Source organism: Conger conger, chromosome 6, assembly GCF_963514075.1.
Source record: "Conger conger chromosome 6, fConCon1.1, whole genome shotgun sequence".
NCBI classification, from domain to species: Eukaryota; Metazoa; Chordata; class Actinopteri; order Anguilliformes; family Congridae; genus Conger; species Conger conger.
The window spans coordinates 50,205,624-50,230,499 of NC_083765.1; the positions used below are offsets into that span (position 1 = coordinate 50,205,624).

Genomic DNA, 24,876 nt, shown 5'->3' on the forward strand with positions numbered 1-24,876 from the left:
AGCCAGAGGAGCGATCGTAGCATTTCACCAGGGAACATTCGCTTGCAGATGGGCTCAGACGTGAGTAGTTCTCAAAGAATGTTGTGGTTTGAGAGGGAGGGAAATAATAGATGGAATGCAGTTACTATCAGGTGAGATATGAAACAGCCTGTTCGACATGTGAATTAAAGGTCTACCTTGCCGGTGGGCGTCCATGGGTGGGCCGTGGAGTTTCCCTACAGAGGGGGCGTTCGAGCTGGAAGGTGTCCGAGGCTCGCTGCTCTTCTCCTCCGCCCTCTGAATCCGCTCTTCGCCCAGGCCGTCATCCTCTTGCCTCCGCTCGCCTGCATCCGCCGCATGCGCAGCGTGGCTGTGAGCCTGGCTGGGGCTCATCTGCATGCACGGGGCGTGTGAGCCGTTCAGAGCAGCTTCAGCCCTGCCCACAGGGGCCGTGCCATGCCTTAGTCCCACCTTGGCACCCGGGGCACTGCTGTTAACAGCCTCCTGGCTGTCTTCTGCACTCTCTCTTGCCAATGCTATTGGCTGACAAAATTCTGAGCCCGCCTCTATTACGGTCGCTCCCTGTGGTTGGCTCCCAGTCTCCGTTCCCTCCTCTTTCTCTTTCTGCCAGCAGCCCAGAAGAACCGCACCCTTGGCTGCTGCAGTGGCAGAGCTGCCTGCCTCCGGAGGTGCTGCTGGTGCTGCTCCCTCAGGCTGTGGTGCCATTTCTGAAGAAAGTATCTGTTGCTCCTCTACTCTCCCCACTGCAGCCACGACTTCAACAGGCACCCGAGTTTCCCTACCCTCCTCCACCTTGTGCTCCACACGCTGTTGTTCTGTGCCATCTGATGCCTTCCTGATGCTCTCCGCACTGATCGAGCCTTCCCCCTGTTCACCCACCAGGCCCTCCCCCTGCTCACTCATCAGGCCCTCCTCCTCATTCAGCAGGCCCTCCTCTGCCTCATCCCCCAGACCCTTCCGCTCCTCATTCACCAGACCCTCCCCCTGCTCATCCACCAGGTCCTCCCCCTGCTCATCCACCAGGTCCTCACCCTGCTCACCCACCAGGTCCTCCTCCTCATTCAGCAGGTCCTCCCCTGCCTCATCCCCCAGACCCTTCCGCTCCTCATTCACCAGGCCCTTCCCTTGCTCACTCATCAGGCCCTCCTTCACCAGGCCCTCACAATTCTCACCCACCAGGCCCTCAGCATTTTCATCCACCATGTGCTCCCCCTGCCCACCCACCAGGTCCTCCCCCTGCTCACCCACCAGGCCCTCCTCCTCATTCAGCAGGCCCTCCTCTGCCTCATCCCCCAGACCCTTTCCCTGCTCATCCACCAGGCCCTCCCCCTGCTCACCCACCAGGTCCTCCACCCGCTCACTCATCAGGCCCTCCTCCTCATTCAGCAGGCCCTCCTCTGCCTCATCCCCCAGGCCCTTTCCCTGCTCACCCACCAGGCCCTCCCCCTGCTCACCCACCAGGTCCTCCACCCGCTCACTCATCAGGCCCTCCTCCTCATTCAGCAGGCCCTCCTCTGCCTCATCCCCCAGACCCTTTCCCTGCTCACCCACCAGGCCCTCCCCCTGCTCACCCACCAGGTCCTCCACCCTCTCACTCACCAGACCCTCCTCCTCATTCAGCAGGCCCTCCTCTGCCTCATCCCCCAGACCCTTTCCCTGCTCACCCACCAGGCCCTCCCCCTGCTCATCCACCAGGTCCTCCACCCTCTCACTCACCAGACCCTCCTCCTCATTCAGCAGGCCCTCCTCTGCCTCATCCCCCAGACCCTTTCCCTGCTCACCCACCAGGTCCTCCCCCTGCTCACTCACCAGACCTTCCTCCTCATTCAGCAGGCTCTCCTCTGCCTCATCCACCAGACCCTTTCCCTGTTCACCCACCAGGCCCTCCCCCTGCTCACCCACCAGGTCCTCCACCCACTCACTCATCAGGCCCTCCTCCTCATTCAGCAGGCCCTCCTCTGCCTCATCCCCCAGACCCTTTCTCTGCTCACCCACCAGGCCCTCCGTCTTATCCACAAGGTCCTCCCCCTGCTCACTCACCAGACCCTCCTCCTCATTCAGCAGGCCCTCCTCTGCCTCATCCACCAGACCCTTTCCCTGCTCACCCACCAGACCCTCCCCCTGCTCACCCACCAGGCCCTTCCCTTGCTCACTCATCAGGCCCTCCTCCTCCTCCACCAGGCCCTCAGCATTTCCATCCACCATGTGCTCCCACTGCTCATACACCAGGCCCTTCCCTTCCTCATTCATCAGGCCCTCCCCCTGCTCACCCACCAGGCCCTCTTCCTGCGCATCCACCCGGCCCTCTTCATCAAAAGGGCCCTCGCCCTGTTGAGCTGAAGAGCCCACAAACCTGGGAGTGCCCAATGGTCTCATGTCACTTCCATTTATAAGATCCTCTCCTTTTTCTGTCCCTGAAAGTCGGACATTGTCTGAACTCGACAAGATATTACCCTCCTCCAACAGGGCATCTGTTGGTGGAGGGGTCAGGACAGCATAATCAGGAATGTTTTTTGTGAGAGGGTTTTTGTCTGGGGCAGGGCAAAGAACTGTTAAGTCAGGAGGGCTTGACTCAAGAGTATTTTGGAGGAGGGTAGGGGATGAGCCTGAATTACCGAGAGGGTTTTGTTGCAGAGCAACAGTAATGGGTATGCAAGCATTAAGGTTTTGTTGCAGAGGAGGGAAAGTGGGTTTCTCATTTTGACCTGGGACTGGATAGGCAGACAGAATCTCAGGATTGTCCTGGTGCAGAGTAGGAGAGGGTGGTGACACACGGGTAGAGTTTAGGCTAGGAGTAGGAATGGAGAGAGGAGTATTGGTACAGATCTGCTGCAGAGTAGGGGAGAGAATCGAAATATCAGAAGTGGGAGTAGAAGACGGGTATAAAGAATGAGTGTCAGAAGGGTTTTGATGTTGAAGGGAGGAGGGAGGTGAAATATTATCAGGAGGGTCACAGTGGAGTGTGGGAGAGAGGGGTGGACAATCGCTCATGTCACTGCATGACACAGGGGGCAAAGTGTTGTGAATGTTTTGATGCTGAGTAGATGAAGGTGAGGAAGTAAGAGGAGAGTTCTGGTGTGGGGTAGAGGAGGAGTGTAAAGAATCAGGAGTATGATTGTGTGGGGTAGGAGAGGAGTGTAAAGAATCAGGAGTATGATTGTGTGGGGTAGGAGAGGGATGTAAAGAATCAGGAGTATGATTGTGTGGGGTAAAAGAGTGTAAAGAATCAGGAGTATGATTGTGTGGGGTAGAGGAGGAGTGTAAAGAATCAGGCGTATGATTGTGCGGGGTAGAGGAGGAGTGTAACAAATCAGGAGTATGATTGTGTGGGGTAGAGGATGAGTGTAAAGAATCTGGAGTATTTTGTTGTGGGCTACAGGAAGGGTGTATACTATTGGCAGTGTCCTGGTTTAGGGTAGAGGAGGGGAGTAAATTACTGGGAGTGTCTTGGTGAGGTGTAGGGGAGAGGATAAGGGTACCCAAAATGCTTTGTTGTGGTCTAGAGGTGGGCTCCCCCTGGTCCTCACCCTTAATGCCCCCTGTCAGCTCATTTGCATCTGCATACTCAGAGTCTTCTTCCCTGCCAACACTGCTACCATGGCTGCCAGCGATATGGCTCCACGTTTCTTCTGCCCTACTTAGGAACTCGCCACGCCGGCCCTCTTCAACTTCCTCCTCCCCAGGTAGACCATTCCTGCACCGGTCCCCAGCCACAGGGCTGCTGTCATAACTCAGTACATCATCAGTCAGTTGTGAAGGAACAACAGCGCTGTCTGTCTGGTGACTGAGGGTGCTACTGTGCAAATCATGCGAATTGGGAACCTCGGATTCAGGAAGCTCGAGAACAGATTCCACATCGGGCATGGCTTCGGCAATCTCAGAGGTTGTACCTGCCAGGTGGCTCAACATGGAGTTGTTTGATGCCGTGGTCCTGCCCGTGGTCGGTGCGGTAGAAGCAGTTAGGATAACAGGGTGGTAGGAGTTCTCCAGGCTTTCTATGAGCTTTGTGCAGACCATGGTCTGAGAGCAGGCTTTGCTTTTGAAAGGGGAATTTGCATTTGCGTTTGCGTTGTTGTTCTCTGTGTGGCTGTTAGTCCTGGCCTTGTTTTTGTTCCTGTAGTTCAGGCTAATGGACTGGGTCAAGGAGCCCTTCTGGGGGAAGAAGCGAGGAAGCGAGATGTCGGCCAGCTCCACGTACTCCCCCTCGAGGTCTGAGTCATCCAGGGGGCTGTGCCCACGCAACTGTCCCAGTACAGGGATCCTGATGCCCTGCTTCGGACTGTCCTCACCTAGCATGGCCTCATCATTTGTTAAGCTATGGCTATTTGCCAAGAGGCCAGCGTTCCTTCTTCTTGAGGGCTGGCTCTCCTGCACCCGACTTGGAGCCACCCCCTCGCCCCCGACTTCCCCCACCGCGGCCGTGTGCTCCACCCGCTCCGGCCTGCTGACGTACTCGGGGCGCACCACGTCCTCCCAGGGCATGCGGAACACGTCCCTGTCCGTGGCGAGAAGGCAGCACTGCAGCCGAGGCCCGCTCCGCTGCCCGTTCACAGAGTCCAGCCAGTCCATGGTGAAGATGGAGGCCTGGGCTATCTCCGGCACCTCCAACTCCTCCACATCCTGTCTATCAGCGGATAGATACTTCACCAGCACGCAGGGGTTACTCTTTTGGGAGGGCGCCACCTGCAGGTAGAAGTCTCCAGGCTGCAGCACACGTCCGTCCAGGGGAGACAGCTGGATTAGAATCTTGTCGTGCAGGCACAGGGGCCAGCCTTCGAAGCGGAATAGGAAGCCGCAGAATGGGTACTGTGGAAAGATGGAGAAGAGGACAACATTTTGGAAGCGATTGCAAAGTCTGTTCTAGATATCAGTGATCATATGCTCATACGGGGCGGCCTGTAGCATAGTGGTTGAGGTAAATGACTAGGACACGCAAGGTTGGTGGTTCTAATCCCAGTGTAGTTATTTCCTAGTTATGGATGCAATGCTTTGACTTGGTAGAACCTATGCACTGAAAGTCGCTTTGGATTAAAAGGGTCTGCCAAATGACAAAATATAAATGTAAATGTAAATGTAGTCACAATAAGATCCACACAGCCGTTGGGCCCTTGAGCAAGGCCCTTAGCCCTGCATTACTCCAGGGGAGGATTGTCTCCTACTTAGTCTGATTACCTGTACGTCGCTCTGGATAAGAGCATCTGCCAAAATGGCAATAATGTAACATAATGTAATCATCAACTGTTGCCCTCAAATCCAAATCCAGCCCTGGTTTTCTTTTCACCCGGGTAAGGAATATTACCGCTTGACAGATACTATTGGACTGGAAATAATTATCTCACAGTCTCTACCAGAGCTTTAGCAGAAATTAAAAATCCATCTTTAATTTCCCATTCACAGATACTGCAAGACACTAAAGCTGGGGGCATGATTCATATGGAAAAAAAAGTTATGTTACTTAGTGGGAACTAAATTACATAAAATGGCACGTATGCGGAGAAAGCAAAATTCCACATTGACTTCGACCACTGCAGTGCACAGACCCCTGCTGGCCAAACTAGCCAAGATGTTTGTACACTGACGCAATTGCAAAGACTGCTTGTAATTGGTCGAAAATATCACATTGGTGGCTGTGTCCCATCACCTTGTCTGATTGAATGGACAAATAAACCATCTTCTCTTTCCTCTTTTGTTTTTTTGCAATGCAATTTACAATGCACTTCTTTGTTTTCTGTGACTATCGAAACTGCAGAATATGAATTTTGAATTTGAGCAGCAGTTCTGCAGACAGAAACGGCTTGTTGATGAGAGACGTCAGAGGAGAATGGCCAGACTGGTAAAACCTGACAGGAAGGTGACAGTAACGCAAATAACTATACATTACAACAGTGGTATGCAGAAGAGCATCTCTGAACACAATGCATCATAACTCTAAGTGGATAGGCTACAGCAGTGGAAGCCTAAAAAGTGAGTCTAATAAATACCTAATAGTGCTTAAGTGCTTAGTGAGTGTATATATGAACCTTTCTGTGGAATCAGTGTAGTTGTGGCTACAGCAGGGAACACCAGACCCATAACAGGGACTTTATCACCACACCACGACCTGGCAACAACCTCTGAACAATATGGTTCTGCAAATCAGATATGGAATACCCAGTACCAGGCTTAAATTTTGGACACTTCAGAGAAACAATGCAGAAGACTGAGTGATCTGCAGCTGCCCAGATATTGCCTTTTATGTTTAACCAGCAGCAGTTGGTTAGCTTAAAATTGGTAGGGTGGAGAATTTTCCCTAAAAGTGACTCAACCTTTTCTCATAAATTTCCCTTGATTAACAAGAGTGCCAAAGATCTGACTAAACAATTGTGAAGTAAAGCACATGTTCGGGAGATGAAATGATAAATTCAGGAAAAAATCATTAAGATCACAAAAAAGTACTCTTTACAAAAAGCATGCACCACATTGTGAACTACCGAGTTGGCTTTCAGCATATCCAGCAAAAACAAAACCAGCACATCAAGATTATTTAAAATCAGCACAGTGCAAATCCTTCCCATAAATAATCTCTGTATGAGGGCAGAGAAGGGGTCTACATGCATCCACAAGTAATTTTGATAAAATGGGGCCTGATTGAGCAACATCTGATGATATTGAGTATTTTGTGAATTAAATGCTCCATTGATAATCAAGGACTGAAAATTTATAATCAGTTCAGGGGGAGGTTTTCAGCTCATTTACTTCCACTGTGTGGAGCTGTTTTTTGTGGTCGGCATCTGCAGATGGATCAGCATTAACACTCTATCCAAACAGCTCAAGTAGTCCCTCTTCTCCCTGTGTCTCTATGGCACTTTCACTGCTTCTGAGTCTGTCTGTGGTTCTACAGATTAACAAACTCTTTCTTGTTGATGTGACGCTATTGAATGGCAATGTGCATATTGCCTGCTGGCAGGCCTTCACCACACAAGAAACACGACATCAGGGGCAAAGCTACTAACTGACATGTGACCTGTGGTCTGCAGTAGAAGCACAGCTTCAGTTCTGGAGCAGACTGAATTTTCCTAGAATCATATTCTTAGAACTTATTCAAAGCTAAAATGACTCTGCCCTTATTGCTATTCATGGTGTATAAAAAGTTTTTAAAAGTTTAAAAAAACGATTGAAAACACCTATCCTCTGGCCGTTCCACTATATACTCTGCTCAGATCATAAACCAAACATAACATCAGCAAAGCCTTCAGCAGCCTACCAAAGGAGTATTCTCAAAGAGCCTGACTTTGGATTGTTTAAAACTATCCTGCCCTTTGAAGTCCATTCAGAGGAAGGGAAGCAGGACAGGTGGTGTCCGTGAGTCGGGCTAAAAGGCATCGACTCCCAGCTTCTGTCTTAAATTACTTACCCATTTACAAACTCCCTCCCTAACAAATGTTTTCAATTACTTCCCCTTGCCAAACAGACTTTATAAACAAAAGACGGGGGGGGGGGGGGGGCGTTCAGCTACATGCGATTACACAGAGTTTGCCCTGACCTCAGGAGAGTTCACAGTTCCTCAACAACACGAGGGAGGCTAACCCCCCGTGGGGATGTCCCCAAGCACGCTGAAGAGAAGGGTAAACAAAACTGCAGCACAGGCCACCTTTCAATCGCACCGATGTTTAGAGCAACTTCACGCACCCTGCACAATTACACCGAGCCTGAGGAAATCTGTCAGATACCCTGACACCGCCATGCAGACCTCTTTGTCTTTGTGCCAGGTTCCGTCTATGGTCAATGGCATGTCCATCCAGTGTGAGTTTTTTTTACAAGGTCGCCGAACCGTCTGTAGACAAAGCCTATAGATGAACTGAAACAAGAAAGGGTGAAAGTACCCATTGGCCATACGTCTGTTCCTCATTACAACGATTAGCAGAGCGATGTTGGCCCCTTGCATACAAAGTTTGTTTAACCCTTGTGTAGTCTTAACATTCTGTATACTCCCCTTGTCCTAAGGGTAAAAAATGCCCTGCCTTCACTAAACCCCGAAAATAAAGCAGCTTAATTGAATTTTAAACCCCAAATCTATTTTGCATGAAGAAACAACCTGTCAACAACTCATCACAAACCTTGACATCAAATTTCTAGTTGAAAAAAGATAATTTAGATAATTTTCTGTGCTGTTAAACAAAGTGGCAGATAATTTTTGACCCTTAAAACAACACAAGGGTTAAAGGCGATACATGGTTAATGGAATGGATGGTCTAGCTGCCTTGAATATCTGCTATCATTGGTTTACCATCTGAATGAGGTAATCACATCCATTCAGGCCTTAAATCCTTCCACCAATCATGAGGCCAAATTCTGAGTATATGAGGTGTCATTGGAAGCTTTATTTTCTAACAGATGACAACAAGATGTTACTTTACAATGCAAAAACACATTAGCTGCCTGAATTTGACCTTCTCCACTCACCCTGAGCAAATCTTCCCCATGTCCTGTCTAGAGCATAAAACCTGCAAACAGGGAAGTCCTCTATAACTATATTACTATAAACTATACTTTCAGTGCTGAAATCCAGGCATGGTGTAAGACAGTCTTAAACTGGAATGCTCCAAAATCTGAGCTCTAAAACGTCAGCATCTGTTCTTACTTACGGACTCCACAAAGGAGATCTCTCTACTTCTGATGGACAATTGTTTTTCCCAATGTAACTGTGGCTAGAATGCAGAGCCCTGTCCACTGGCACTGACAACAATTATAGTTGAACAAGTGTTGGTTATTTCTGTGACACGGGTCATCATTCAGTTGCAGCACCAATGGGAGCACGATTTGACTTAGCTTGAGGATCGACGTCATGCCGTCTACGGAAAAATAAATCTCATATAGAAGTTCCAAGTATGTGGCCAGCTGGCTTCGAATGAAAGCAACAAAACATTGCTTACAAGTTATCCATTAAAATAGTTTGAAACTACTTCCAGGAACAGAAGTTTACCATCAGGTAAATTACTACTGAACTACTGAACAAACCCCCTCAGGGTCACACGGCCACGGCTAACAGCCAGCAGAAAAGAGCAATCAGTCTTTAACTTAGAAAGCTGTCACATTAATGGATGTTAATGGGCATTTATGGAAATGTTTAACGGCAGCTGCATGTGTAGGATGTTGCCATGTGTACAAACAGCCAAGCCACTGTTCTACTCCAGGAATAAGGATTCACCACCTGATCGTAGCATCTTCAGGTTAATTATTAATTAGGTTGACTAATACACTAGATCATCAGAAATAACTGAAATCAGAAGTCATAGAACTCCACTGTTCTCTAAAAGGGTATTGAAATCAGAGAGGCATATTGGGAGATAATACTGTTATAATAATTGCGGCTGACATTAAAAATAAAACTAATATTACTACTACTTTAAATTTTAAAAAAGCTATTTCAACAGTCGGCCAGCAGAGAAGGTTTTGAGGCTGAACCGATGACAGGGCCCTTCAGGCATTACCCACTCGAGGCCTCATTCTTAAATACCCAAATACCCGATGACAATAATAGCCAGACCCCCTTACGCACACGGCCTTTGTCTGCCTTGCTTCTCTGCTATAGCTGAGTGCACAGGACTACTGGCAGAGGGGGAACGGTCAAAGCGCACGGGGGGTGATTAAGTACGCACACAGGCATCCTGCTGAATCCGCTGGAGGACGCGCTTGGCTGGGATCAGGAAGTTGAACAGGTAGCGGAGGCCGTCACCGCCGTACGCCCGTTCCACCACGGCGAACACCTGGCACAGCGCGGTGCCGGCGGTGGCCTGGAAGGGCGGGTACAGCACGGAGAGGGTGCTCTGGATGCAGCCGTCCAGCGAGTCAGAGTCCTGCAAGGAGACGTCACAGCGGTCTGTCAGTGGGGCCCGAATGCACAACAACAGTGAAAATATCCCCGCTGTAAAATCCAGCTATGCCAGATTCACCAGTGTGATTGAAGAATAAAGAGAAGCCTGATGTCACAGCCTGTTAAAGACATCAGAGCTGAGTTCAGAGTTATGGCAACTGAGCGGGGCGCTCTCTCTCTCTCTCCCTTCCTCTCTCTCTCTCTCTCTCTCTCTCTCACAATCTCTCCCCTCTCTCTCTCCTCTCTGATGGGCTAGACATTGTGGCATTTGGTCTAAATAGAGACTTCCCCTGAGATACTCCAGTAACCCACTGACACATTTAGCATTCTGTACAGATTCCTTGTCCCCTGGATACTGCAACACTTCTTCTTGAGTAGCTATCATGCCAAAACCGATGGTAGCAATATACACCATACAAATCATGACCGATGGTAGCAGTATACACCATACAAATCCACAGGCCGCTTGGCACCTCCCCCTCTCAGAACCTCCACCTCACGCTCACGACTACTGTCTGTTCTGGCTCCACGGTGGTGGAACGAACTCCCCGTTGAGGTCAGAACTATAGAATCCCTCCCCACCTTCAAGCGCAAGCTGAAGACACACCTCTTCAAACAGCACCTCTCCCCATCCCTCCCTACCTCCCTGTGAACCTTAATTGCTGTCTCTGTGACTTGTGTATCAGTATTTTAGTTGGCTAGGTAAGCAGTGTTTGGATAGTTAACTTTGGTGACTTTTGCTCTGTTTGTTTGTTTGTTCAAAAAAAAAAAAAAAAAAAAAAAAATTGGCCCTTGCCCTTATCTTTGTTGTACAAGTAGCAGTTGAAATTGTACTTACCTCTAGGGTCTTTCAGCGAACTTATCCCTGGTTATGGGTATGCACTTTGTTGTACGTCGCTCTGGATAAGAGCGTCTGCCAAATGCCAATAATGTAATGTAATGTAATGTAAAAAATCATCACAGTATCTATCATGCCAAAACCGATGGTTGCAGTATACACCATACAAATCAAGACAGGAAATTTCCCTCGACTTGTTTAACTGTCCCGGTGATTTTCATTTTTTCTGCATTTTTATCCTATAAATCATTAATTCTCCATCCAGCCAACACCGATACTGCTGCTTTGATCAGCATAATCCATCATTACCAAGAACCTGCCATTTATACTTTGTACTGAAGTGACTTTGAAGCTAAAATGATTGCTTTTCCAATGCACATGCTGAAGAATCTCACACCACAGTGTTTCTGGAGGGGGCCTGTCAGTCATGGTCCTGGGAATCATCCTAACTTAAATGTCCTTTTCCTTGGTAACACAAATATTGTTAAAATTGGAAAGATCTGTTCAATTCCCTGTCCTGCCAAAAGCTAAGTTTGGCCAGCTCACGTGGAGTGGCATAATTGGCTCGCTGCTCCAGAGGGAGGGACATGGCAGGGTCAGCTGATCGCCACACAATAAAGCACCCCAGGCACCTTGGAATCACGGTCACGAGCATGAGACGAGACGGCTTGAAGAAGGCGTGCCACTCTCCTTCGGGCCGCCAAGGGACAGGGTGTGGGCGGTGTGTCTAACACTAACTCTAATTGGATTAGACAGGGTACGATTGGCCACCAAAGCTATTCTGTAAGAAAAGGGAAAAACCAGAAATTTTGCTAATACATATCTCATGAATAAGAAACCGATTTTACAGGTGGTAATCAATTTGTTTATCTACTACAAAGTGAATGTTTCTAGTGAAACCAATAATTCACACAAGGAACGGACTAAAGCAAATTCCAGAGGTACATGGCAACATGCAGCACAGACGGCCACAGTTCTACTCCAGGAATGAGCATTCACCACATCTGCTTCCCTGAGACCAGCTGATCGTAGCATCTTCAGGTTAATTATTAATTAGGTTCACAAATACACTAGATAATCAGAAATAACTGAAACCATTGTGATTTAAAAGTATTGTTTTCTTGTTTGGTGATTGAAGGAAGTCAGGTAAGCCTAGCAAAGATATTTTTATTCATTCAAATAAACTCATTCAAAGATTTAATATTTAGAATATACACTCAGTGAGCATTCTATTAGGTATGTATTTGACATTTTTTTAGTTGACTTAGATTTCTAGTTAGACTTCTGCTGCTGTAGCCTATCCACTTAGAGGTTTGACGCATTGTGTGTTCAGAGATGTTCTTCCGCATACCACTGTGGTAATATGTTGTTATTTGCATTACTGTCACCTTCCTGTCAGCTTTGACCAGTCTGGCCCTTCTCCTCTGACTTCTCTCATTAACAATGTGCTGCTGCTCATTGTTTTTTTTTGTTTTTTTTGCACCATTTTCTCTCTGAAGACTATTGTGCATGAAAATCCTAGCAGATCAGTAGTTTCTGAGATACTCAAACCACCCTGTCTGGCATCAACAATCATTCCATGATCAAAATTACTTAGATCACTTTTCTTCTCCATTCTGACATTTGGTCTGAAAAACAGCTGAACCTCTTGACCATGTCTGCATGCTTTCATATTGCTATTCAATAATTGCATAAACAGGCTGGTGGACAGGTCTACCTAATAAAGTGCTCAGTGAGTGTACATTTGAGGATCCACTAAACAAAAAATCTGCATTCTTGGCTACCTTATCAGAGAGAGAATCTCCAGAAATAGAGGTAGATCCTTGTTCTTCAACAAAAGCTCCTATCCTTAGAGTCTTTTATCAACCCCCCATCTCATTTCTGTGCTGCTATGGTATCTCACAATGTAAATAAGGTTGCGGTTTTGCCTTGCACATTGCCTTCACATTCATACTACATTAATGTTCTATTGCTGTGTTATTTTTGCAGCCATTACTGTATTTACTATTTGAGCCTACTGACTTATAGAATAGAATAGTGCAGAATAGTGTATGAGTACGTTGAAAAAAGAAATAATTCCTACTAAGGCTTGATCTAAATGGTAAATGGCAGGCATTTATATAGCGCCTTTATCCAAAGCGCTGTACAATTGATGTTTCTCCATTCACCCATTCATACACACACTCACACACCGACGGTGATTGGCTGCCATGCAAGGCCCCGACCAGCTCGTCAGGAGCATTTGGGGGTTAGGTGTCTTGCTCAGGGACACTTCGACACAGCCCGGGTGGGGGATCGAACCAGCAACCCTCCGACTGCCAGGCGACTGCTCTTACTGCCATGTCGCCCCCTCTAAATGAGTGCACACTGTTGATAACATTGAGTAATGAGTGAGCAACACTCACTGAACACTGGGTATATTACTCAAACAGACAGTAAAGTGCACTGCAATTAGATTAAATCTGGGCAACAAAAAAAAGATAAAATTAAAGTAAATTTTCCTTGTTGTAATTCGCTCAATATATTTACTGTAATTTTACATATAACAGCCGCTTTTGTTTGATGGTTAACAAAGTCACATGACTGCAATGAATTAGCGCAGTGAAATGAAACAAAAGCATGAAACGAAAAAGGAAAAACGCAGGAAAAACACAGAAATGAAACATCACCCTCAGACCGACACTGAGGGATATATCTGAAAGAAATTCCCAAAAAGAGACCTGAAAGTGTCACAGACAGCCCTTAAAATCCTCGAGAGGGGAGTCAACAAAGCATCCACCGTACACCAAGGGGCCACACAGCATGAGTCCATCCGGAGGGGCTCACGTCTTATTCCCGAGAAGACCAGAAGAGGCTGCTGAATAATGCAGCGGATCATTAGGGCAGCAGCTCAGCCAAGAGGGACCCCTTCCTTCTCTGCACAATGTCTCCCTGCTGAATTGGCAAACAAAGTCAAAATCTGCTTTAAGGCTAACTGCGTTTATTCAAACACGGAAACCACCTGAGACCCGTTAGCCCTTTGGCCCCACCCTTCACAGCCATGAGCATTCTCTCGCCAGCAGACATTTTGAAAATAAGACCAGTGTTCACAAAATCAACAATAAAACAATGCAACTGCAGCTTTGACTGCAAGACTAACACTGTGCATTACCTCAATCAACATCAAGTAATTACATCATTCCAAACGCGATACAGTTCAACTGTGAATGCACATACAACAACCTGGAGATCAGCAATAACCTCCCGAATCTACCAAAGCAGGCAGACCAGGAGGGAGAGTATTAGATTAGCACTAATCCCATCTCTCCCGGTTGCATTCAGTCTAATCGATAATCAATAAAAAACGTCTTTGGGGAACTTTATCTCACTCATTTGACGGTGTTGTTAAAAGCTTTGCAGCAACGCCACACTGAAAGCAGAGCTGCCATTGCTTTCACACACCAATTTACCTCAGTCAAAGCTGAATCCATGGAGGATTTGAGGAAAAAACAAAATGTGATTATATTCAAAACAATATGTGCTACTGTGCAGGCATCCAACAGTTTTCCAACCAACATACTGCACATGTCCATAATACTTCATTTATAGTCACGCAGAGGCAATTCCCTCACTGAGCATTTAAACTAGAGTGGTGCTCGTCTTTCATTGTAGCAATATTTCAACATGAAATCTGAGTCAGGGAGGGAAGTGATGAAAGGATTTTTATTTTTTTCGATAGCAGTGGGTCAGTGTGTCACCGTCAGAAGGAAACCCCACCTCTACAGTTAAATATCAGAGTCCAAGGGGTCAGTCTGGTCAATGGGCATAAGACCATCAACAGGATAACTATAATTATCACACTGGGCAGGACAAGCTGCTTCAGGGTGATACCAGCAGAAGCCCAGGTGAATGTGTACCTTGCAGCTGACACTTTTCCTTCCCTGAAACAGATGTTAACCTTCAGAAGTTCCACATTTAGCCAGTGCCCCAGTGTTTCCACTCCAAACACACCTGCATTGTAACCAAGTCAATTCCACCCTGACTAAAACAAAAAACCACTTCTGGAAAATATATAACAGTGGCCAAAACACTTTATTCAGGAAGCACAGTTGAGGTAAATGTGCTTGCTTGACCACACAGATCTAAATTTGGCCTATTGCAGAGAAGCTTATTCCCTCTGAGCTCTCACAAAGGCCAGAAGAGTGCTGGTGAATTCTGGGAAGACTGGCTGACAGTCAATGCTTGCTGATTTGCTCCATGAAGCTTCCCAAATAAACAAAGGTTTGGATGTATGACAATTAACTTGATGTTCTCAAAAAACAGAATTTTAAACACAGCACGCAAGCACTGACCCAGCAATCTGGCCTGGATTCAGTCAACATTTTTTTTCTGTCCTAACTGAAAATTAAATGCTCCTGTTAATACTTCCTATTCACAAACCGTTTAGTAGTTACCAAACAAACAAATGTTGATTCAATTCAAGCCATAGAGAGATGTGTTGTAATGCTTATCAGTCAATACATCTTCCATACAATAGCAAAAATATAATGTTTTGGAAAGCTGGGATTATAAAGTAGAGGTTTCATTTGGGAACTTGAAATCATTTGAAAGTATTGTTTCGAGGAAACTTATTTGAAAACATGCTAAATTAAGGCTGTGCTGAAAATATTGGAATAAATAAAATGAAGAATAATTCAGTGGAAGTACAAAGGACTCTCTGGAATTTGACTGAAGAGAACAAATCAAATTCTACAAATTAAAGGTTGGAAATCACACAAAATTATTATTACTTCCTCTGAATCCTGCTTCTAAAAAAGGATACTCTGGTCTATGTTCTTTGGTTTCATTAATTAAATGTCATGATTCTAGGCTTTCAAAATCTGCGATTATGCCTAAAAATAAAAATGTATTCCTTGCACTCCCAGTCCCTGACTTCCTTCTCCCCCTTTTTTATTGAGTCTTGATTATTTTTCAAAGATGTTCTCACTGAGTGTGACGAGGAAAAATTAATGAATTAGCTTACCCTTAATAACAAGAGCCACATTCTCTTTTGGTGTGGCTGGAGACACCACAGAATATACATCTCATTACCTTGCCCCCACACTGTGCTGTATCTGTGCACTTCCCACTTTGGAGGGGAAGGTGAATGTATAAAAAACATACCAGAGAAGATAATACTGAACGAACCAAAAGATAACAGGAGTTTATACAAATGCTGAATTGACCTACAAAAAAAAAATATCCCAATATGAACTTCAAGAGGCACAGGGCGAGAATAAGCCTTCGCTTATTACTTTCACACTTAAACGTCTTCATTCCTGTAGCAGGCCACTCGCTACACTGTCTGAGTGTGTGAGAGTGTGTGCAGAAATGTCTCACAGCACAGTCTGACTGTGCGAGGCTGTAAGAGTTGGTGCAGAAATGTCTCACTGAGAATTTGGTCACTCGGATCACTTATACAAAAATAAAGCCAGCCATCTTTTGTGGGTAAGATGACTGACATGCTCATAGAAGAATGAGGCAATGCTTTCCATTTCCCCGCTGATGGAATGAAAGCTACACAGTGAACTGTCTGCACGTTGGCTTTGTGCCGTAAAGACTAAGTAAACTAGAACTAAACTACTCAACTTCAAGGAGCTTTATTTAAATGGATAGGCGGATATTTATATGATGTGTCCAATGGAGGGGGTGTGCCAACAAGCTCAGGAACCAGGAGAAAGCAGCTACTGCTCGGGCATGGGAATGCAACACCAGGGCTTTTCACAACAGCAGATTTACATGCAAATCACGGCACTTAGCCTAATGGTCCATGTTGGTTAGTACGGAAATGTTCATACCCAGCGGGTGATAACAAAAAGGGTGTAATGTGGTGCGTGCTCACTCCTGGCACCCCCCCACACCAAAGCCAACAATATTTTTGGGGACACTAAAGAGTGGCAGGCATCAAGGTGACAGAGCCCCCAAAAACCTAAACCATAGCTGGGCTTACAGGCAGAAGGAACACATTTATGACGACCTTGATTTTGCACTCTATATCCATACAATAATCCATCTCTGGCTGGGTTAAGCCCACTGCATGCCAACTGTGTACCACTAAGCTGGTCATAAAGCTGGTCTAGCTGGGTATGAGCTGGTCATAAAGCTGGTCTAGCTGGTTATGAGCTGGCCATAAGCTGGTATAAGCTGGGCATGAGCTGGTCAACCGGCATGGCCAAGCTGATCATAAAGCTGATCTAGCTGAGTATGAGCTGGTCAAACAGCATGGCCAAGCTGGGCATAAAGCTGCTCCAAGCTTGACATGGTTTGACCAGCTCAAGCTATGGTCTGAACTGGTCAACCAGTTACCAGCTGTTTCAAAACCTAGCTTGAGCTGTTTTTTTTTCAGCAGGGTATACCTTCGACTCCAAATACAATCTCCACAGATGAAAACAAAGGCTAAGACCTGAACTAGACACTCACGGCTCTTTTATGTGTGAAAAATCCATGCAAAGGGAAACAACTAAGCAACAGTTAACACCAGCCAGTCAGCCATTTGCCCTGGCGAAAACAGGAGGACTTAACAAACTGTTTCTGTAAAACGGTAAAACATACACACGTGTAAATACCGTACAATCAAAGCTGATTGTCTGCGCTTTCGTTTCATGTTCATCTTTTGATCTCAAATCCAAATTCCGGAAGTATTTTGCAAAAATAGCAAATTTGTTTGAAGTTTTGTATTTTTTGTCTATTAAACAAACTCTTCATCACATCTGCCCTTGTTTATGTTGTTTGTACACATTGACAGACAAGTGCTGGCTATTTACAACCTGGTATGCAAGTGAGTCCGTGGCCTAGCATCTTACGAATCAGAAAGTCTTGCTGCACTACAGCATCTCATCATCGCATTAGTTGATCTGGAACACAAACAAGAAGCACTGCCAGTAACACAAATACACAAAGAAACATAAAGTCTCTTTTGTCTGGGCTCCTGTGAGATCTGTATGTGAGAAGGGGCGAAGGATGCCTTTTCTCTGGATTCCCCGGGCAGGCCGAGGGCCTGACAGTCGAACGCCCATGGCCTGTGAGGGTTCTCTACCTCACCCACGTCACGGTGGATTTCATGCCCTGCTCTCTATTCATGACCACATGGCTTTAGTTTGATGTGCATTTCAAGCCAGTTGCAAGAGCCTCAAAGTGCAATGCAATATGTGAATGGGAGTGGCTTGATCTAAAGATGCATTCACCGCTCCGAGATGTATTTCCTGCAGAGAATTCAGAGAATTAACCACTCCAAATGTACTTCAATTTAATCAGTAAATGCGTTCCAAAGTTTCCAATGCTTACAGGTTTGGAATGTGCATGTTTGAACAATAGCCTCAGAGTTGTTTGGTCTTTATGTAGACCATGTGAGAACCATTTAAAATGTATCAAAACAACAGTGTAAACATTGCTGATTCAACACACCAGCACTTAACCCTAATAGGCAGGTCCTATCTTTCAGATTATAGCCAACGATTTACAGAATAATCATGGCAATTTAGCCAAATATTATAGAGTAATTCCAATCATACCCTGAGCTGATTCACAAAAAGCAAATGGAAGATGGGCTGGGTTATGCCTCTATAACTCTCCCTCTAACTGAAGAAAAGAACAGACAACGAGCCTTGAAACTTCATGCGGAAACTTCTCAGGAAACTTCATGTATACCTGCATATGTTGAGAAAAGGATGGCGACCTAGGCACTCTTGATATGGATGCGTTAAAAAGCCTTTATTATATGGCTAATGCATAGGCAAGAAAAAAACACGCGCAGATGTGTTGCGGCACATGTTCCAAAGAGCACCGTGTTGGATTTTACTGTCTCTGTTTTCTCCAATGTGTTTGTATTTATTTTTTCGCTCTTTAATTTACAAGCATGGACCCTTTCAGCAGCATCATGGCTTCACTCTCCTTTCACTCAATACTCTGAGCACCTACTGAACAGACCTGGGTTCAAATAGTTTTTTTTTTGGATTAAAGTACTTTTCTGAGCTCCATTGATCTTGCCTGGAGCCTGCAAGGAGGAGCAGATGGGGGTGGCGTTTACACGTTTGGGATCATTTCATTTGTTCCAATACACCAGGCAAGCTTAGTCAAATGCAGAAAAATATTTGAATCCAAAACAAATACTATTTCAACCCAGGTCTGCTACTGAATAATGGAAACTGAAAGAGGCAAAACTATTATCCTACAATTTCTATATGCACATGTAGGGTGTTTCTTTATCTGACTAGTTCATTCTGGTTCAGCAAGCAGTACTGAAATTGCACATTATGGTATTTCAGTGGCACACCAAAATGAAACATTACTTTCCTTTACATCTGCTTAATCAGGGTAATCAAGGTTTCAGTCTGATGTATTTAACTACTTGAATATATGAAATTAGACTGCACTTATGCAGTATTCTCCAGCTCCACCCAAGAAGATCCTACCATCCCTCAAATCAACATTCAAAACTTTCTCAGACACTTTATTCACTTCATTACAGTCTGGCTGAAGTGATGAAAATAGCAGGTTAAATATTTTGCCAACCTGACAACAACCTGGCAGCATCAAGCACTGTCTGAGAGAGTACTCCTGCAAAGTCAGGCACTGGGCTGAAGCAGATTTGAAGATAATATCAATTCCACAAAGATTTTAGTCACATACGTGACTATACGCATAGCTGAATCTGATGGCTTTTGACTGGTGGATATTTCTTCAATTTCAGAGAAACAGGGGAAGTATGATAATAAAATACATGTGCAACTTTTAAGGATCGTTTATTAGGTCCAACCAAATGCTGGTCCCTGTTTTATACATTTTATATTGTATTGCGGCATCAGTAATAGTGTTCATAACCTGAATTAAATACGACTTTATGCTCATTGTAGCATTGGAATAGATTCTTGCCCAAAAACAAAGGAATCGTTGGAATGTCATGGTGGATGTGGAGCATCTGTCTGTCAATACTGTAAGACACATTGAGGCGTATGGCACTATCAGCTGTGTAGCTTGTTTAGTTGACAGTAAATTAAGTTTCTTCATTTAGATTTTTTCATCGCTACCCAGCTGGATTAATTTGATTTATTTCGCTGATGGCGTATTGGTGCATGACAATTACGTAACAAGCGTAAGGAGATCTTAGCAAGCAGAATTTGACTTCTGACAAAAGCAATTTCAATGTTATCGTCTCAGCACAAACAATGGTGTTAGCCCAACACTAGTCTTCTAAAAATGAAATGGTATCAGAGTAATGACAAACTGAAATCCCCCAGCCTTTGAAGAGTATTTAGTCTAATACATTTAATTAATTTTTCTTGCTGTTCTAGCAGGCATTCACACACCACATTGTGAGGGCAAAAGATGCAGTAGAACTCTTGTGTAGGTCCTTTTCCAGAGCTTGCCTCTTTATAAAATGGCGCTCTAATTTTTCCAACCAGAGGCCTGCAACTGGAGACCAGGAAAGCAGATGGCAACATAGACAGAAATAAAAAAAGAGAGAGTCCACAATTTCACACGGGCAGATCACCCCACTGTAAACAAAGTTGTAGCAAGCAAAATGCAAAGAGGAAAGCACATATGAAGCCAAAAGAAATGAGATAGCACAGTGGCATCAGCAAGTAGCCTTGAAGTGGCAGAAATGGGAATATCAAAAATGTGGTCAAAGCCAAATGGAGCGTGGAAAAAAAAAAGAGACCCGAGTCAACAAAAACTGAACTATTTAAAAACACCTACATCGCAAGCTGAAACTGAATCCTTTTTCACTTTATTGGAGCACTTGTTTTTAGTAACCACACTCAGATACAGTCTATTAAAAGCCAGACAACTGTGAGAGGCTAAAGGAGCTGAACTGAAATTCAGCCTTGTTCCATTTATAGATTGCATTTAAAGGACAACCATTATAAAAGCTCAAATTGAATTCAACGAATATTCCAACATATTTTGAATGCCAAAGATATTTTGTGTTCTATAAGAGCCTTCACTTCCCTGAACAGTTGAACAACAAAAAAAAAAGGAGCCATAATACTAAAGCACAATCCCTGTTGCTCAGCTCTCTTTCAGTCAGTTGAGCCATCCCAAAACAACTGCACATGGAAACAGGAACAGCCAACTGCCGGGCTTCATCGTCAATCCAACAAAGTCTCCCAACTCCAAGGACAAGCAGAAACAACCCGAGGGACATCTGTAGTGTCTATGCACGCTCAATCTGCCGTGCCCACAAAGCTACGGGGCAGGCCAGCAGTGAGTGATGGAAATAACATCAGCAGATGCCCCTTCACTCCTAGGGGGCTTTCATATGTCCTACAGCCTTGGCTTTGGCACTAGCGCCAGTTTCTAACCAACCAGGATCACTATCCCCTCAGTTTGGGCATGTTCCCCTGCTCCCTGCCCTATCCCCCTACACCCGAGAGGTGAAGTTATTAACACCTTAAACAGGACAAACCCCCCCCACACACACACACACACAATTATGCTGAATTACCCTGTCATTACATTACATTATTGGCATTTGGCAGACGTACAACAAAGTGCATACCCATAACCAGGGATAAGTTATCATTTAGCTCACCATTTTTCAGCAGCCTTTCCTATTTCTGTGGGGCATTTCCTCTGGTGTAGCCATGTTGTTACTCCCCCTTGATGTCGTAGGTTCAGCCATTCCCTTCAATGAAACTGCAGGTCTATGGCTTGGGTTAGGCTGCTGTGCATTCTGCAGCGACTCTCCCCAGGTTGGCCCCACCCCCTGCCCATGCTCCTGCTCCTCCCTCCCCATACACTGCTGCTTCTGAGTCTGAGCACGGAAATCCACTGCCAAAACCATTTCAGAAATTCTCTCAAGCACACCCACCAACTTTCCTGACTCTAAAGGATTTGTTGTACTTGTGGCTGTATTGGTTTTTTTTTCTTCCAGATTTTAAATGTCGTCTTTCCATAGTATCCCACATTTTTAAAAAATACTGCTTTTTTCGTTACACAGTCTTTGGTCAGGGCACTTACGGTCTGAAGCTTTCCAGAAAATACCAGGGGTTCAGTAGCACCTCCAAACACAGCACTTGGTCCCTTGTAGAGTCAGCCACATGGACTCGTCAGTCAAATATGCAAATTTGGGGGTCAATTGGGGGTTGAGATAAAGCCCTCCCTTTCAGTCACGCAAAAGCAGCACAGTATGTGCTGCAGGAAAAAACACAGGGCTGGCCCTGGCTTTCACACACAATGCAAGTGAAGGAGCCTAACTCCAGGGACCACTGTGGTGGAACCGGAGTAAAATCCTGCTACGCCAGCCTCACTAGCTTGATAATTGAACTGGTCAAGCTGGCCATAAGCTGGTCTAGCTGGGTATAAGCTGGTCAACCAGCATGGTCAAGCTGGTCATAAAGCTGGTCTAGCTGGGTATGAGCTGGTCAACCAGCTAGTGCTGGTAGCTTGTCTGAGCTGGTCTGTTTCAAAACATAGCTTGACCTGGTCAAACCATGGCCAGTTGGTCTGAACTGGTCAACCAGCTACCAGCTGTTTCAAAAACCTAGCGTTCTCACAAACACCACAGTCTCACAAGTCTCACAAACACCACAAACCACTTGACATATGCACAGACACAACTGGAGACACACTCTACAACAGGCAAGCACGCAGCCTGACCAGATGTCAAATACTCTGCCCAGCTGTAGGAAACAGCCCAAAAGGGGATGATAACAGACTAATTTAAGAGCGGTCTGCATTGAACGGGGTCAGATATCACCTTGTCTCAGAAGTGATTGAGCCATGCCCTGGAATCTCCTTCCTGTGTAACTTTCACTACTGTATGACCCAGAGGGGAAAGGTCACCTTGGGTGAGGTCATCTCTTAGCCTGGGCAGATTCTGGGATTTAAAGGCCTGGTTTCCTTTCAGTCTCCTGGGCCTTCTCTGGCAGCACAGCTGCAAAATCACTACAGCAAGTACAGAGTCCCAGTTTGACTGCATGTTGACAAAGCCATGCCTGCTGCTGCATTCTGCAGTCTGCACTCCATTTCAGACCTCTGCTACTCCAACCTCACGGTAGAAATGCGTGGTCAAGTGGGAGGTTTAGTAATCTTGTCAATAGTTTGATGCGCTCGCTATATAGAAAAGAGACACAAGCGGTTTTATGCATGAACAAAAGCGGCTCTATTATATTTATGTTTAAAGCATTTATAGTTAAAGAATGAATTAAACTCAAACTGAAAATTGGCATTAAATAATTTATTCTGCCCCCTCGCAGAAAAGAAAAACCCTACTGGCAAAAGTGGTATTTTGCCATTCGTTGATTAGAAATTCTTGGTTCTCAACAGAAGTTGTTTTTTTTTTCATAGTTAGCTGTATGCCAGGTGTCTGCTGTCAACACAGTATTTTTATTTAATATTATCTTGTTAGCCAAATTTGCATATTCTCTCGTGTGATGAGACTAGCTAGCTGTCCACTGTGGCTGTGGCTAGCTTACTGTCAGTGTGCTATGTAATGTCATCTAGCTAGCTACTACCTGCATGTGATAACTTTGCAGGACATAACGGTCTTATGTTCATTTAAAACTTTAGATTAGCCTCATTGATTTTGGCATTGTGTCTCCCCATGTTAAGTCTATTGAAAATTCATTGTTCATATTTAGAATTTCGGGTATCCATATCACAGAAATTGTGCAACATATCTATCAGTAGTTGGCGAGCCTGTTGCCATTATAGTAGTCCTGTGAAATGGCAGTGAGATTAGTTTTGAAACGAGTGATATGAGCTTAAAATTTGGCTATTTCCAAAGGATGAGCCAAGCAACACAAATATCCAAAACTAAACTAAGTATGGCTATATTTATATGGCTATGTCTTCATCATTGTAATCTTACACAGAAATTAATAGGAAATTGTATTGCATATCCATTGAATTCATCAGTGGCTTAAAATGTTCTATTGTACATTAGGGTTGGATGGTATCCAGAATTTCACAATGTAATGCCATCATTGCCATCATGTTGAAGGTAGGCTATAGCTATTGTTTTAAAAGTAACAGCGTAAAAATGTCTTACGCCATATTTGTAGTTCTACAAACTGTTCACAATTTGTTGCCTTTACATATTATTAAACATTTCCAAATGATGTATGTATGAATTGCTCTTGTAGTGCTTCTACTACAATTTCCTAAATGACTTGCTAATACAGTTGGATAACCTGCAGCCTTTCAAAGGTCTCATTGTACAGTGCGTGAAATGCTGGCTATATCGGCTGCAGCTACAGATAATGAGCTTTGGATTTTAGACAAACCGCGGCCATCAGCATGCTGGTCTGATTCAGCATGACAGTGCTGCATGGCAAGGCACAGCAGGGACATGTCACGACACATTCAGTTCCCTTCCATGGCAAAACTCAGGAAGATTTATACACGGCTCTCTGCCTGTCGGATTGCACCCAGGAGCAGGCTACATTCCATTCCAGGGTATATGTATTTTCCTGATCAATATCCATCCACATATCTATCCACAAATATGATAAGTCATTACTGCACTGAGTGTAGATGTACTGTAAATATAATGAAATTAAAACTGACAGTCTGCACTCTCATTTCAAATCCAAAGTGCTGGAGTACAGAGCCAAAATAACAAAACGTGTCACTGTCCAGATACTTATGATAATATGAATAACATCAATCAAACACATATTTTTTCAATTGGTTTAATGTCAACCTTGGATTGGTTGGTCTTTGAAAACTTGACCAAAAGACTAAACTGAAGGAAAGCAAGGCGTTTCTCAAAAGAAGTCTGGTCTGAGTGACTTTGATTGTGGAATGGTTATTGGTACCAAACCAGGGGTGGTTTGAGTATCTCAGAAACTGCTGATCTCATGGGATTTTCACATGCAACATTCTCTTGAGTTTACAGAGAATGATGCAAAAAACAGAAAAACATCGAGTGAGCAGTGGTTCTGCGGGCAAAAACGTGTTGTTAATGAGAGAGGTCGGAGATAAGTGCTGAACACAACAGAATTTTGGCAATACCCATCAGCGTGTTGGAAGAATCCTACAGTCCAACCAGGCGAGCGGTGACCTGAGAACGTAGCGGATGTCCACCAGCATGCCAGAAATTTCTACTGCTAAATGTGACTGCTTCAGGCCCTGACCTGACGCAGGAATGTGACAGCAGGAACAGATAGCGGAATTCGCAGGTTAATTATGCATTGCAGTTCCAAACTGACAACACAGACCCCTG

General features: G+C 45.0%; 1 protein-coding gene across 1 annotated transcript in view; it reads right to left on the reverse strand.

Annotated features, from left to right (window-relative positions):
• The window catches only part of LOC133131582 (uncharacterized), a 70,607-nt gene extending 49,279 nt beyond the window's left edge, over positions 1 to 21,328 (reverse strand). Inside the window, exons 1-3 of the mRNA XM_061246955.1 lie at positions 21,241 to 21,328; positions 9,639 to 9,836; positions 177 to 4,806 (exon numbers count right to left, since the gene is read on the reverse strand). Coding sequence (XP_061102939.1) covers positions 177 to 4,806; positions 9,639 to 9,836; positions 21,241 to 21,243 — 4,831 coding nt within the window. The 5' untranslated portion in view covers positions 21,244 to 21,328. The remainder of the gene's footprint in view (positions 1 to 176; positions 4,807 to 9,638; positions 9,837 to 21,240) is intronic.
• Between the last annotated feature and the right edge of the window lie 3,548 nt (positions 21,329 to 24,876).